Source organism: Cuculus canorus, chromosome 9 (genome assembly GCF_017976375.1).
Source record: "Cuculus canorus isolate bCucCan1 chromosome 9, bCucCan1.pri, whole genome shotgun sequence".
Taxonomy (NCBI): Eukaryota; Metazoa; Chordata; class Aves; order Cuculiformes; family Cuculidae; genus Cuculus; species Cuculus canorus.
This window is the reverse complement of record NC_071409.1, coordinates 26348711-26362383: the sequence shown is the minus strand read 5'-3', so window position 1 is coordinate 26362383 and position 13673 is coordinate 26348711. Positions and strand designations below refer to the sequence as shown.

Here is a 13673-nt window from a genome sequence, read left to right as displayed (position 1 = left end):
CGACCGCGCGCATGCACGAGTTGGGTGGGCGTGGCCTCGGCGCTGCCACGCCTCCTGGCGCACCACCAGCTGAGGTGATTGGCTGCGGTCCGCCGCCCGCCTGGCTCTGATTGGCTGCTGTCCGCCCTCCCCAGCCTGGCTCTGATTGGCTGCTCTCGGCCCCCGTCCGCGCCTCTGATTGGCCGCGCTGCCGGCGGGGGCGGTTTCCGGAAGTGGGCTGAGGTGGGAGGAGAAGCAATGGCGGCGGAGAGCGCGGAGGGGCCGCAGGAGATGATGGAGGGTGAGAGCCCGGTGGGGCTCGGCACGGCCGCTGAGGGGCGGGACGGCGCGGGCGGGGCGAGCAGGGGTGTGCGAGAGCAGCCGGGCCCGCAGAGATGGCCGTGACGGAAAACGATAAAGAAATAAGGAGAAACCCCTGGGGCGCGGGGCGGCTCCTGCGCGGCCCCGGGGCAGCAGGGCCCAGGTTGGGGTGAGGAGGAGCCGGGAGCCCCGCGGTCCCAGAGCCCCGCTGGGCCGGGCTGAGGGGAGCCCGCAGGCCGCTGCTCCCCCCGGGGATGCCTTCCGTGCTCGGTGTCACCGGCACTGTTGTACACGGGACTGTTTTCTTTACCTAAAAGCTTTTGTGATGTAATCTTCTAATTCCATCTCCGTAATCTTTGGAATTGCACTTTATTGATCTAAGAAATTTCCTTTTTCCTCCAGTCTTCTTCCCAGATTGTTGGTTTTAGGAAGATGTGATGGGAGGAAAAAGTGCATCCAAAATCAAAGTAGAAACAAGGGGTAAGAGGCCTTTTATTTAAGACTAAACCTTTCATTTAGTTAACTTAGGACTTCTACTAACTGCATAGTGGTATATGTGAATCCTGGTTGTTATATCTGCTTGATACTTCTTCCCCCACCTCGCTGCCGGCGCTACCCTAATTCTGCTGTGATGTATCTTACGCAGTTGATAAACGGATCGAGTCGGAGGAGTCGGGAGATGAAGAAGGGAAGAAGGCAGTTCGCTTGGTAACAGACCTCAGCCAGCAGAGCCTGAGAGATGAGCAGAACGGGGAGAACTCCGCAGGTACCTAAAACCATCGCGTTAGGAAGTGTCTTTTTGCCAGTGTGCAGAGGAGTGTACTTGTGTCAGTCCTGTCATGATTGTGCCAAAGTCAGTTAACGCGAATCTGCCCTAGATCAACCTTATTTAAAACTGAATAAATGGTGGTGTTACCATTGCTAAAATGACGCTGGCTTCTCTTTATAGAACCACTGATATTAGACCTTTGCTTTTTCTCTTTTTTATCCATCCACGTTTCTGTTTGAAATCTTTAATATAAAAATGCAAAACGCCTTTATCCATAACTTGTTTAGTGGAAACATTGTAGCTTTCTGTGGAAAGATGCGGGAAATGTTCGTTACAAATAAACAGAAACAGCTTTCCATCATTCAGCTTTAGTGCATGTTTTTTTTTGCACCTCAAGATTTGCCTCTGGAAGGGAAAGATGATTATTTCTAGAAGGAAGCTGTCGATTTTACATTTTTTAACTTAGCCATTCTAAGCCCTGTGGAAAATTCTGTCTGTTTGGATCCTCTTGGCTTTAAACTTTTGCTGCTGTTGTGGTTGTATTACAACATTGAGTAGAAATGCTGACAGGCTTTCTCTTGAGCCTGTCAGTGTGTGATGAAGGGTTTGCGTTTCAGTACCTTGTGTAGAATTTGTGAGAGTGAATGCATTCTTGAAGAACTCTGTATGGCAGCGTTACCTGGACCTTTGGTGCCAGCTAACAACCTGAGGTGCCATAACATCCTTTTGGTAGAGGTGTTCATGGGATTATTATTGGTCTGGAAATGGAAGTAAAATAACACAGCAAATCTTGATCCTTTTTGGCTGTGCAGAGCCCTCCTGATCTTAACCCTTAGGACTTGAAAAAGTCTTTTCCAAGCTAGTAAATTGCTGGGAGGGTTATAAACCTCATCTCCTAGCTATAAATGAACGCTGTCTAGATATAGTTCATTGCTGATCGTAAAAACCTCTATGTATTTATCAAAAACTGCTGTGATGATGTCTGAAGAGCACACCTTGCAGGCTGTGCATCCCCAGCGCTGTGCGATCAGTGCAGCTGTGCACATCAGTCAGGCACAGTTTCCCTTAACACTGAGTGTTTGGGATTGTGTTTTGTATGTGGTTCCCCCAGGAACTGCAGTGTTCCCAGAAAATACCTCAAGTTATTCACTTTTTTTGCTTTCATTGGAATAAAACACATTCAGTTTTAGTGGCTGGGTTATGTTAGGTACTGTTTAATGTAATGACTCTATTGTTGCTTCTTCTTCCAAACTGTTAGGGTTCAGAAAACTTCCACCAGGGCAGAAACCAAGCAGAGGGATCATTTTGGAATTTTGGAGTTAGTTTCTACAGCCAGCTTTGGAGTTCCTTAGCCCAAAAGAAAATGAATAATCTTCTGTGTTTTTCACAGAAGATCGTAAACAGGAAGAGCTCAAGCAGCTGAAACTTCAGATTTATCATTTAGCAGGTTCCCTGAGGAACATCGCCTGTGGTCGGAAAGCTTAGAACTTGCCTATTTATAATGCTTTTCATGCATATGCAGTTAAAAAATGTAGGTAGGCTTTTGGTTGCTTTAAAGGCTCGTGGTACGGTGAACTTACATAACTCCTGTTCCCTGCTGCGGAATTTGGGTTTCCTGAGTGTCGCGGTTTTTTTCCTACAGCTGCAAAGCCGTGTAGCTTGCAGGCATGGGTTACACAAAAAATCACTTAAGTAACATTGCCAGAGCAATGTGTTTTTCCCTTGAGAAACCCGCAGCCTTAAGAATTGTGGGCTGGAGAGTTGTTTGAATACTGACTGCATGCAAGAGAAAGGGCTGTTCTGCTGGTAAAGTGATTGTAAAAGGGTCAGCTTAGGGTGTTTTATGTCCACTTGGTTCATCAATAAAATGCTGGTTGGCAGCTGATAGGGCTGTGAATCTGTTCAAAGCAGTTTTACTTCTCTTCTTTGAGAGAAAATACACTTTAAGGTTCTCATGCAGCGCTGGTCGATGGGTGTCACCACACCATCTCGCTGAGGCTGCGCTGTGGAGGTTGCATTGTGCACAGCACACAAACTGTATGGGTTGGCCTCATTTCCTGGCTCCCAGGGTCTGTGTTCTGTGACGTCAGCACACATATCGCCTCTGGTTTGAGTTTGTACCTTTGGACTTGTGGGCTATGTCCCCCACGCTGCCAGGACAGGGCACTCCAAGCCATATGGCAAAAAGATGAGGAGGGGATGTTCTTGTAGTGTTGAAGTTCCTTCACTTGGAGCTGCCTTTTGACAGGTTCCAGAGCAAAGCATTTACGCATTGTCAAAACCAGAGGTATGTAAATGGTCTGTGACAGGTGCTGTGATGAAACACATCGGTTTGTAGAGAAGATGGCCAGCTAAACCAGGTCCAAGGGTTTTTTTTACTTGAATTTTTGTTTAAACCTTAGAATCATGGAATGGTTTGGTCTAGAAGGGACCTTAAAGCCCATGCAGTTCCACTCCCTGCCATGGGCAGGGACACCTCCCACTGGACCAGGCTGCGCAAAGCCCCATCCACCCTGGCCTGGAACTCCTCCAGGGATGGGGCAGCCACCATTGCTTTGGGCACCCTGGGCCAGGGCCTCCCCACCTTCATTGTGAATAATTTCTTTCTAATGTCTCATGTAAATCTTCCCCCTTCCAATTTAAAGCCTTTCCACCTCATCCTGTCACTCCAGGCCCTTGGAAAAGGTTCTTCCCCAGCGTTCCTGGAGCCCCTTCCAGCACCGGAAGCTGCTCTAAGGTGTCCCCACAGCCTTCTCTTCTCCAGGCTGAACAACTGCACCTCTCTCAGCCTGTGCTGAGCAGAAGTTCTCCAGCCCTTGCATTGTCTCTGTGGCCTCCTCTGGACCCGTTCCAACAGTTCCATTTCCTTTTTATGTTGGGGATTCCAGAACTGGATTCAGGCATCCAGGTTGGGTCTCGCAGAGCGGAGTAGAGGGGCAGAATCCGCTCCCTCGCCCTGCTGGCCACACTGCTTTGGATGCAGCCCAGGACACGGTTGGCCTTCTGGGCTCTGAGCGCATGTTGCCACGTTTTGTTGAAGAATTTTTACTGAGTGCATGACTGTTGAACAACTTTAAAGTCTCAGATGGAGAGGTTCCTTCACCGTGAGCGCTAGCTTACAACTTAATAGTGCAACTTCAGACAAGGGGAACAGGTTGGGCTTTTTTTATGTGGTATCTCAAATAACTGTTGTTCCAAACTTGGCTCTGTTCCTGTTGGCTGTAAATCCAGCTAAGGTACTTGTCTGGCTTGGAGTGCTCCGTGCTGGCAGTCCGTTGCACCCCAGAAGTAGGTCAGAGAGATGCAGTCCTGGTAGCAGGAAGGTAGGGTATTGCACTCCGCTGCTAAAGGGCATGACTCCTGAGCTGGAAGTAAGATAAGAGAAGTCCAGTGTTGCTCACTGCTGAAACACTGAGAGGCACATGTGTGTTTGGCATTGGTGGCAATGAATCCTGGGTTCAGTTTTGAACCCTTCACTCCAAGAAGGACTTTGAGGGACTGGAGCACGTCCAGAGAAGGGCATGGAGCTGGGGAAGGGGCTGGAGAACAAGAGTTCTGAGAGGCGGCTGAGGGCCCTGGGGGTGTTTAGCCTGGAGAAGAGAAGGCTGAGGGGAGACCTCATCACTGTCTGCAACTGCCTGAAAGGAGGGTGTGGCGAGGTGGGTGGTGGGCTCTGCTCCCAAGTGACAGGCGACAGGACAAGAGGAAATGGCTCCAGGTTTTGCCAGGGCAGGTTCAGATTGGACATCAGGGGAAATTTCTTCATGGAAAGGGTTCTTGGGCCCTGGCCGCCCAGAGAGGGAGTAGAGTCCTCATCCCCGGAGGGGTTTAACAGACGGATGGGTGAGGTGCTCAGGGATCTGATTTAGTAGTGGACAGGGATGGTTGGATTTGATGATCTCCAAGGTCTTTTCCAACCTAGCGATTCTGTGTTTGTATGCCGGTCAATCTTGGTTGCTTTTTATACCGCTATCCAGTATCACCCAAATATAACTCACGGTCTCTGCTCATTTATGCTATAAAGACTATTAAAGGATAAGAGACAGAGGATTGTGTTTCAGCCTTAACTTCTGAGTCAATTCTTTCGGTTCTCCCTCCCAGGCAGAGCAGCAGCCGAGGTACAGCGAGGCGGGTGGGTGATGGCATGCAGGTCTATCAAACCCTCTCAAACCCTGTTCTCAGACCCTTCGGAGGGTGTATTTTCAGAGGGATAATGGCCTGAAAATTAGTAGAGAAAACACTTAAGTACAGGGGACGTTGGACATTTATAAAGATGTCGTAATCACGCTGTGCTGTAAAAATAGTCGTTATTTCTGGGTTAATGGAATGAGTGTGCAAGAATGCAGGAGTTAATGCAACACCTTTGGGATCTGATAGGCACAAAAGTTACTTGTTTTTATCGTTGTGCCTACAGGAGCTACACAGGTGAAATGGGAAGGGGGCACGTGTTCTCAGGCTGTTTTGTACAGTTGAATTAAGAATTTATTTGGGAATTGATGCAAATCAGCACACTACCTTCATAAATGGGAATCGAGCATGAATTATTCAGCAGAGATTTATCCCGTAAACCTCGCTCCATCTTGTGCTGTGTTAGAAGCACAGCAAATGTTGGGATGGCTTCCAGAGCTATAAAGATCCCCCAAATTGCCATAAACAGTATTTTGGAGCAAGTTCAGTCCAACAAAAGAAGGAAGATCCATGTGGGAAAGTGCACACAGTGACATAAACTGGCAGCGTAAGGGTGTTCAGACAGTTTAGATTCCTTCTAGATAATGTGGTGTTAGGTTCTCGGAGGAGCACAGACACTTTGGAGGATGTGTTTTCAGAGGAATGATGTCCCTAAGGGTAAAGAAAAGGAATTCTGTCCAGATCAGGCTTATACAGCAGCCACAGGCAGGCTGGGAAGGTGCAGTTGTCTTTTGCATCTAGGCATGACATTCTGTTGTTAGAGCTTTTTGTCACGACTAGCCATCAGGATGAAAGTGAAGTGTATTTTTAGTGCAGCAAAATATCTAAACTGTGTATCTCCCGTGTTTCTTCCCCTGAGGAGCGCTTGCTCCCTGTCTCTCTCTGGGTGGTAGCTGTTGTTATCTTACCTTAAGATGTTTGATAGCAGAAGTTCATAATGTTATTTACTTCTCCTGCAGGAGAAGCAGAGACACCAGTGGACATGGAGACAATTAGCCTGGACCCAGAAGCTGAGGTAAAGGCAGATTTTTGTCCTTATGGGATTTATACAGTGGGAAGAAAATGTAGGCAAAGGTAAATATTGAAACCTGGCTGAAGTCACTGGTTGTCATGGTCTTCCCTGGAATTGGTTCAGAGCTTTTAGACTAGAGGCAGAGGTGGTTTATTCTTGATCAGCAGCTGCAATTTAGCACTTCAAATGAAGCCTGGAGGCACTCAAAGTGGGGCTGCAGACATTACTGACAGGCCACGAGCTGTTGGGACAATATTTGTAATGAACTGGTTGCTGCTGTCAGGCCTATGATTTATAATCGGCACAGCTATTTAACCACCCCTGTGCTTCAGCATCTCCTGAGCCCGAGAGCTGGAGAGTTTTTGAGCCTGGATGGTGAAACGCTCTGTTTCTCTTTGCCTGACTGACCTGCAAAACTGGAACATCTGAGGCTGCACAGCACAGATGAAGTGAGCCAGGGAACTGCCAGTGCGGAGTTAACGCTCACCGTGTTATTTGAACTGTCAGTGATTCTTGTTCAGCTGGGGCCTGGAACTGGAAATAGCAAGGTGTTTTCTGGTTAAGTTCTAGCAAAGTGGGTAAGAGAATTTCTGTTCGTGCTAGACAGAATTTGTCTGCCTCAGTAAATTCAGGATTTACTGCAGCAGATCTCTAGTTCTGGCAAAACGATGCTGAGACGCGAGAGGGCTGGGGAATTTTTGCAGATGCTGTGTTTGTTGTTGACGAGCTTAGGCCATGTGCTTCACTTGTGGTGGTGAGATCATGTGCCAAACCCCATTTTCACAAGCTCTTTGAAGGGAAGTTTTAATAAGCTGTGCATTCTGTAGGACTATAATATCCCTTAGAACAGAGAACTGGCTTGGTCTTTGAAAAGGGTTCTGAAACAACTGCTGAATCCCTCCGTTTCTGTTTCAGGATGTTGACTTGAATCATTTCCGAATTGGGAAGATTGAAGGGTTTGAGGTGCTCAAGAAAGTGAAGGTAACGGTCCTAAGGAATCGAGAATGCCTCTGGAGCTGGAGTTTTTTTTGTGTCTAACCTGTAAGAACTCTGACACAGGAGCCTCTCTTTGGCTGAGATCCTGATGAGCTCACACTGTGTCTGACGGAGGGAGGCGGTGTTTTCCCGTTTGTCAGGTGGTGATAAAAACCCTGGGATTTTGCAAGTTGGTTTTGGAAGTGGGCGAGAGACAGCACATCAGGACTGATCCTGAGAGATTCGTTCTGTGCTTGCGCAGCAGAATTAATGCAGACTGATGTAGCCTGGAAAGGCCCCTGGAGGTCTGTAGAAAACCCTGCTCAAAGCGTGTGCTTAAGGCCTTCTCCAGCCATGCTCTGGGGTGTTTCCAGGGATGGAGACACACACACACACACACACACACACAGCCTCCTGGGCTGCTGCTCCAGTGTCCAACCCTCTGTGGTACAAACATTTCCTTCTGCAGAGTTGGAATACACTGACAAAAGATTGCATTGCCAAAAAAACGCCAAAACACCTAACAAAAACCCAAAACCCAATGAGGAAAAAAACGCAAGACCTTATTGTCTGTACCTTCCAAGGCATTACACGCTGTCATTCATTTCCGCTTCTCTCTCTTGCTTTTAAACTTCTCCCCAACTATTAGACATTGTGTCTCCGTCAGAACTTGATTAAGCGCATCGAGAACCTGGAGCAATTGCAGACCCTGCGGGAACTGGATCTCTATGACAATCAGATTCGCAAGATCGAGAACTTGCAGTCTCTGGTGGAATTGGAGTGAGTCCAGGGGCATCACTACGGTTTGACTGAGGGTGGTTTGCTGCTCGCTGAGATACTCGCGCTGTGTTCGTTCCAGTATTTATCACCCAGGCCTTTGTCATGATTCATTTGGGGGCTCTGTGTAGGAAAGTGTCTGTTCTCTGCTGGTATTTAACCTGTGCAGTGAACTAATTTCATGATCCTGAAGCTCAGCTGGAGATGAAGCGTGTGCTGTGTAAGGCAATGGGAATCGTAGGCGGTTGCAGCTCCTCCGAAACTGCGGAAACGCTCAGGCACCCCTTGCTCTTGGCAGCAGGAGCTCTATGTAGCAGGGTTTTATTCCTGCAGAAAATGACTAGAGATTTCAGGGGAGATTAGGACTTTTTGGAGGGTCTTGGGGAAGAAGTAGCGCTCTTCTCAGTTTCTGGCACTGAGGGAAGGCCCTGACGTTGTCCTATAGGCGGCAGATCTTGTAGGCACATACCTTTCCCAGGGCATAGGCAGCACTGTTGATTCCCTTCCTCCCGCAGCGGCAGCTCTGGCGCTGGGCAAAATTACGGCTGTTTCCTGCAGGCAGCAAGTTATATGTTGTTTTCCCCTGACACTACAGTAGTGTTTTGAAAGTTATATTTGTTGTCACTTCTGACCAAAACCAACACTTAAAACTTGAGGCCTGACAAAGTACTTGATCTCTGCGGATAGTGATGTTCCTCACCAATTTCCAGGTGCCTCTTTCAGAATCCTCCATGCCTGATGGATTAGAGAGACCTTTGTTTTGTTTTGCCTCAGGATCCTGGACATCTCCTTTAACGTTCTGCGACACATTGAAGGACTCGATCGGCTTACCCAGCTTAAAAAACTCTTCCTTGTCAACAACAAAATCAGCAAAATTGAGAATTTGAGCAACTTGCAGATGCTACAGATGTTAGAGTTGGGATCCAATCGCATCCGGGTAGGTTTGCTCGGCGAGATGTTGGCTGCAGAGCCCTGGGATTAGCCTTTTGTGATGCGCTTCAGTGGCTTTTACTTGCAATTTCTTGCTTTTTATTGTTCCACTTGCATAATGTGTAATTGCTTATTGCTGTGCATGCCGGATCCTTTAATTATGTATGTGTGCAGTGCCTGGCTACTAAATTACTCTTTATGAATGTCTCTCCTTAATGAACTCGTGCATCCCCTGTGTATTGCCTTCTGCAGATGATAGTTTCCTCCTGATAGAGAGCCAAACCTATCAAAAACAGCAATTGCCATTTTCTCTTAACCTTCCCAGAGGCTGCTGCTCTGTCAATAACACCTATTGAATGCAGATTTAATTCTAGTTTGATTTGTATGCGAAGTTGATCACAGAATCACAGAAAGGTTTGGGTTGAAAGGGACCTCAAAGCCCATCCAGTCCCACCCCTGCCACGGGCAGGGACACCTCCCACTGGCTCAGGGGCTCCAAGCCCCATCCAACCTGGCCTGGAACCCCTCCAGGGATGGGGCAGCCACAGCTTCCCTGGGCCTGGGCCAGGGCCTCCCCACCTTCAGTGTGAAGAATTTCTTCCTAATGTCTAATCTAAATCCTCCCCCTTCCAATTTAAAGCCATTCCTCGTCATCCCATCACTCCAGGCCCTTGGAAGAAGCTCCTCCTCAGCTTTCCTGGAGCCCCTTTTAGCACTGGAAGCTGCTCTAAGGTCTCCCCACAGCCTTCTCTTCTCCAGGCTGAGCAACCGCAACTCTCTCAGCCTGTCCTCATAGCAGAGGGGCTCCAGCCCTCGATCATCTCTGTGGCCTCCTCTGGACCCTTTCCAACAGTTCCATCTCCTTATGTTGGGGATTCCAGAACTGGACACAGGGCTCCAGGTGAGGTCTCACGAGAGAAGAGGGGCAGAATCCCCTCCCTCCCTGCTGGCCACGCTGCTTTGGATACAGGCACTTTCAGTGCTCCCTAAGCCTTGTTGTTCTTTGCCGTTGCTGCCTGGACAGTGAAGGCAAGAGCTGGGACGAAGCGCTGTGCCCCTCGCTGCAAACCAGCGAAGAGCAGTGCCATAAGCCAGTTCCTGCGCAGGCTGAGCTTTGCTGTCGCTGCACAACGTCCTGTGCTTATTCTGCATTTGGGTCGCGAGGGAGGCTCTGCCCTGCGTGCGCTTTGTGCTGTGGGATTTGCAGGCTCGTGTTTCTCCGGAGCGCAGCACCCAGGCTATCAACACCAGCCACATCCACAGGCAGGAGTTCTGCGCCGCCACAATAAAGCTGTGTCCTGTGATTGTTTTGCAGGCAATTGAAAACATCGATGCTTTGGCTAATCTGGACAGTCTGTTCCTTGGAAAGAATAAAATCACCAAGCTCCAGAACCTGGATGCGCTGACAAACCTGGCTGTGCTCAGTATACAGGTATCGATTCTGCTTTGCGCTGCTGTTTTGAACAGCCATGATGGCACAAACACCCTCGTAATTTATGATAAGCAACTCTGAAGCAGCAGATCTTCAGGGTCTGAGCCAAACTCCCGCTCTGGAAGAAAGCGTGATGTTCTCTCTACTGTCTTTTCTCATCCTTATTGGATGAGATTGACAGACACTGATAAAATGATAACACAAATGTTTCATTTTTATTTAAGGGAGAGCAGAAAATTAACATTTATGCCCATTTCCTCCCTGAAATATCACTTTCTAATACATTACAATATCAAGTTGCACCAGGGAAGCCGTTGTAACGGCAATGGGTTCGGTGTCCCTGCCCTCATCCTGAAGAGGGAAGAATTAAACAGGCCTGTGCTAAATGAAATCCGTCCTTAATGGGCTCAGGGAAAGTTTCTTCCTTTTTAAGAGGTGAAATAAAAGCTACTCAACTCATTTATTCCATTGAGTCTCCTTCTCATCCGTCTGACAGTGCCAGTGTGTTCTACCCTTTCCAGCTGTGGGTGAGAGCTTTGCACTCGCTGTGTGCCGTGGCGCCGGTTCGCACTGTTGTTGTGTGGACCGTATGGGGTCACGCGCAGCAGAGAGCACTGGGCTTTGAGGGTTGGAACTTCCCTTCTGAGGAGTCCAGTAACAAAAACCCTACAAAGTGAATGCTGTTCATGTCTAAGCCTGTTGTTTCCAAAGACGCCAAATGGAAACCTTTCAAGATACAACTTTAGATGGGAAAAGTCAGTCTGATTCGTCTAAACTTAGAGGCTTCTCTGGGACTTCCTTGTGCATTGGTGGGGCAGGGATCAAACAAACTGAGCTTGCACGATTAGTGTGGACCCGAGCAGGCTGCTTCCCCTTCCGTACTTCACAGAAATGCCTTTTCTGCAGTGACTCGCTTGGTTTGGTTTCTTTAGAGTGGACTTAAACCATTGTTGCTCTTTCAGAACAACCGTCTGACCAAGATCGAGGGGCTGCAGAGCTTGGTGAACTTGCGCGAGTTGTACCTCAGCCACAACGGCATCGAAGTCATCGAGGGACTGGAGAACAACGTGAGTGAGCTCTTGCTAACTGTGTGACAGAGTTGTCCCAGGCTGCTCCGTTAGTAGCTGCGTTTTTTTGGAAACTTTTGTTCCTCAGCTTCCAGTTAATGTGGGCTCTTGAAAGTACCACAAAGATCCAAGCGTTTCCTATGTTAAAATATCTTGCGTGGGTAAAGCTCCTCCAGATCTGCTGGAGTAGAATCGTGGAATGGGTTGCGTTGGAAGGGACGTATCTTTTTTTTCTAACATGGTTGAGTTTCCTGCTGCAAAAAGTTTGTTCCACTCTGCTGCTGGAGAGGACATTTAGGATCTGATTTTTTATGGACTCTTTGATGCAGTATGAGGAGAAGTTGCTTTTTAGGAGCCCCTGGCTGGTAGTTGCCACCTGGCCAGTAATGGCTTTCATTTTTGTCAGCCGGCTTCTGAGAGGTCAATAACGCAGCTTAATGAAAAACTCTTCCCTGTGATCTTTAGGCACGGGGTTCTTGTGCCGCGTGGAAGCAGCTGCTGTGTCTTTGCTTCTGTTTCCAAACTGAAAACAGTGAGACGGGGAAGATGAGAGGAAACCCAGTCTAACTTATTTGTGTTTGGTTGTCTAGAACAAACTCACAATGCTGGACATTGCATCCAACAGAATCAAGAAGATTGAAAATATCAGTCACCTAACGGAGCTGCAGGAGTTCTGGGTGAGTGCAGGCTGGAGCTCTCCCCTGGGAGAAGGACATTGAGGGGCTGGAGCGCGTCTGGAGAAGGGAACGGAGCTGGGGAAGGGGCTGGAGAACAGGGGGTCTGAGAGGCGGTTGAGGGCCCTGGGGTTGTTTAGCCTGGAGAAGAGGAGACTGAGGGGAGACCTCATCGCTCTCTGCAGCTCCTAAAAAAGGAGGGTGTGGTGAGGTGGGTGCTGGGCGCTGCTCGCTGGTAGCCAGTGACAGGACAAGGGGAAATGGCTTTAAGATGCACGAGGGGAGATTTAGATTGGACACGAGGAGGAATTTCTTTACTGTAAGGGTTCTGGGGCCCTGGCAGAGGCTCCCAGGGAGATGGTGGAGTCCCCATCCCTGGAGAGGTTTAGAAGATGAGTCGATGTCGTACCTGGGGACATGGTCTGGTGGTGGACTTAGCAGGGCTGCATCGATGGTTGGACTCAATGATCTTAATGGTCTTTTCCAACCAAAACCATTCTGTGATTTTGTAAAGTGCAAGAAAATGTTGAAGTAGATTTCCAACCCTTAAGTTCCCAACTGGGACACTGTATGGAGAAACTGTCCCAGTGTCCTGCTGGTCCTTTCCCCGGGTACTGGTTGGACTGAGCGCGCTGTTGCAGGCTGCTCCCCGGGCAGCGGGGGGAGGCTGGAGATTGTGAGTGAGGCCTGTACTCCGAGACAGGAAAGCCCATCTCGGAGGTTTCAGAGGGAGAAGGCTGGACGCTACATCAGGGTTCTACACGTGCGTGGAGACCTCGCAGTGTTCCTGCTGCAGGGTCACCGGATCCTCCGGAGCAGCATCGGTGCGGTCCCTGCTGACCAAGCTTGGGGTCTTTGGTGTGAATGTGCCTGTGTGTGCTCTGCAGATGAATGACAACCTTGTGGAGAGCTGGAGCGACCTGGATGAGCTGAAAGGAGCCAAGAACTTGGAAACCATCTACCTGGAGCGAAACCCCTTGCAGAAGGATCCCCAGTACCGGCGCAAAATCATGCTGGCCCTGCCAACCGTCCGGCAGATCGACGCCACGTTTGTTCGATTCTGAACCTCCCGCTGCCCTCTCTCTCCTGCCCTCCTTGGAGAAGTTGTCCCAGCTGGGTTTTTTATCCACTTGCCACTCCCCGGGTCTTCAGTTCACTGACACTCGCCGAGCAACTGGTCAATAAAGAGCACCGAATACCAGACCTTGTGAGCAATGCACTCGTTTTTGAAATGGTGTTATTAGTATTATTATTATTATTATTAAATCTTAACACAAGAGCCTGCCTGGTGCTGCGTCCTTTGTTTAGGGGGGAGTGTTTGCAGTAGACTGGAGCCGCTCGGCCCTGTTGCAGAAGGTGGCTGTGAGGCTCTGGTCATGGCGGAGGTGAGCAAGAGCCACCGGGGCTGCTGCCTCCCTCCTCCCCAGGTGGGAGCAGGACAGGGGAGAGGCTGGAATTCAACTGGGGCCAAATCCAGCCAGGCAAGGCTGTGAGAACCCTTCCTTCACCCCTGGAGGGGTTTAATGGAGAGGTGGATGAGGTGCTCAGG

At 49.1% G+C, this 13673-nt stretch overlaps 1 protein-coding gene across 2 annotated transcripts; it reads left to right on the top strand.

The window, feature by feature from the left end:
* The first annotated feature begins 160 nt into the window (after window positions 1–160).
* PPP1R7 (protein phosphatase 1 regulatory subunit 7) lies at window positions 161–13401 on the top strand. 2 transcript variants are annotated; one of them, XM_009567713.2, is made up of 11 exons: window positions 161–280; window positions 703–780; window positions 947–1066; window positions 6217–6272; window positions 7185–7250; window positions 7894–8024; window positions 8796–8958; window positions 10267–10383; window positions 11346–11450; window positions 12041–12127; window positions 13012–13401. In XM_009567713.2, the coding sequence occupies exons 2-11, from the start codon at window positions 738–740 to the stop codon at window positions 13186–13188; spliced, it is 1065 nt and encodes a 354-aa protein (XP_009566008.2). In that variant the 5' UTR covers window positions 161–280; window positions 703–737; the 3' UTR covers window positions 13189–13401. The 2 variants fall into 2 exon arrangements, with proteins under 2 accessions (XP_009566008.2, XP_009566007.2); XM_009567712.2 differs by lacking the exon at window positions 703–780 and having other exon boundaries at window positions 187–280.
* Window positions 13402–13673: the final 272 nt, after the last annotated feature.

Bases quoted from the DNA above. Each gene is read 5' to 3' on its own strand.
- PPP1R7 (XM_009567713.2), top strand. From the start codon at position 738: ATGGGAGGAAAAAGTGCATCCAAAATCAAAGTAGAAACAAGGG. The intron at 6,273-7,184 runs GTAAAGGCAGAT...TTTCTGTTTCAG, and splicing joins GCCTGGACCCAGAAGCTGAG to GATGTTGACTTGAATCATTT. The intron at 10,384-11,345 runs GTATCGATTCTG...TTGCTCTTTCAG, and splicing joins TGGCTGTGCTCAGTATACAG to AACAACCGTCTGACCAAGAT.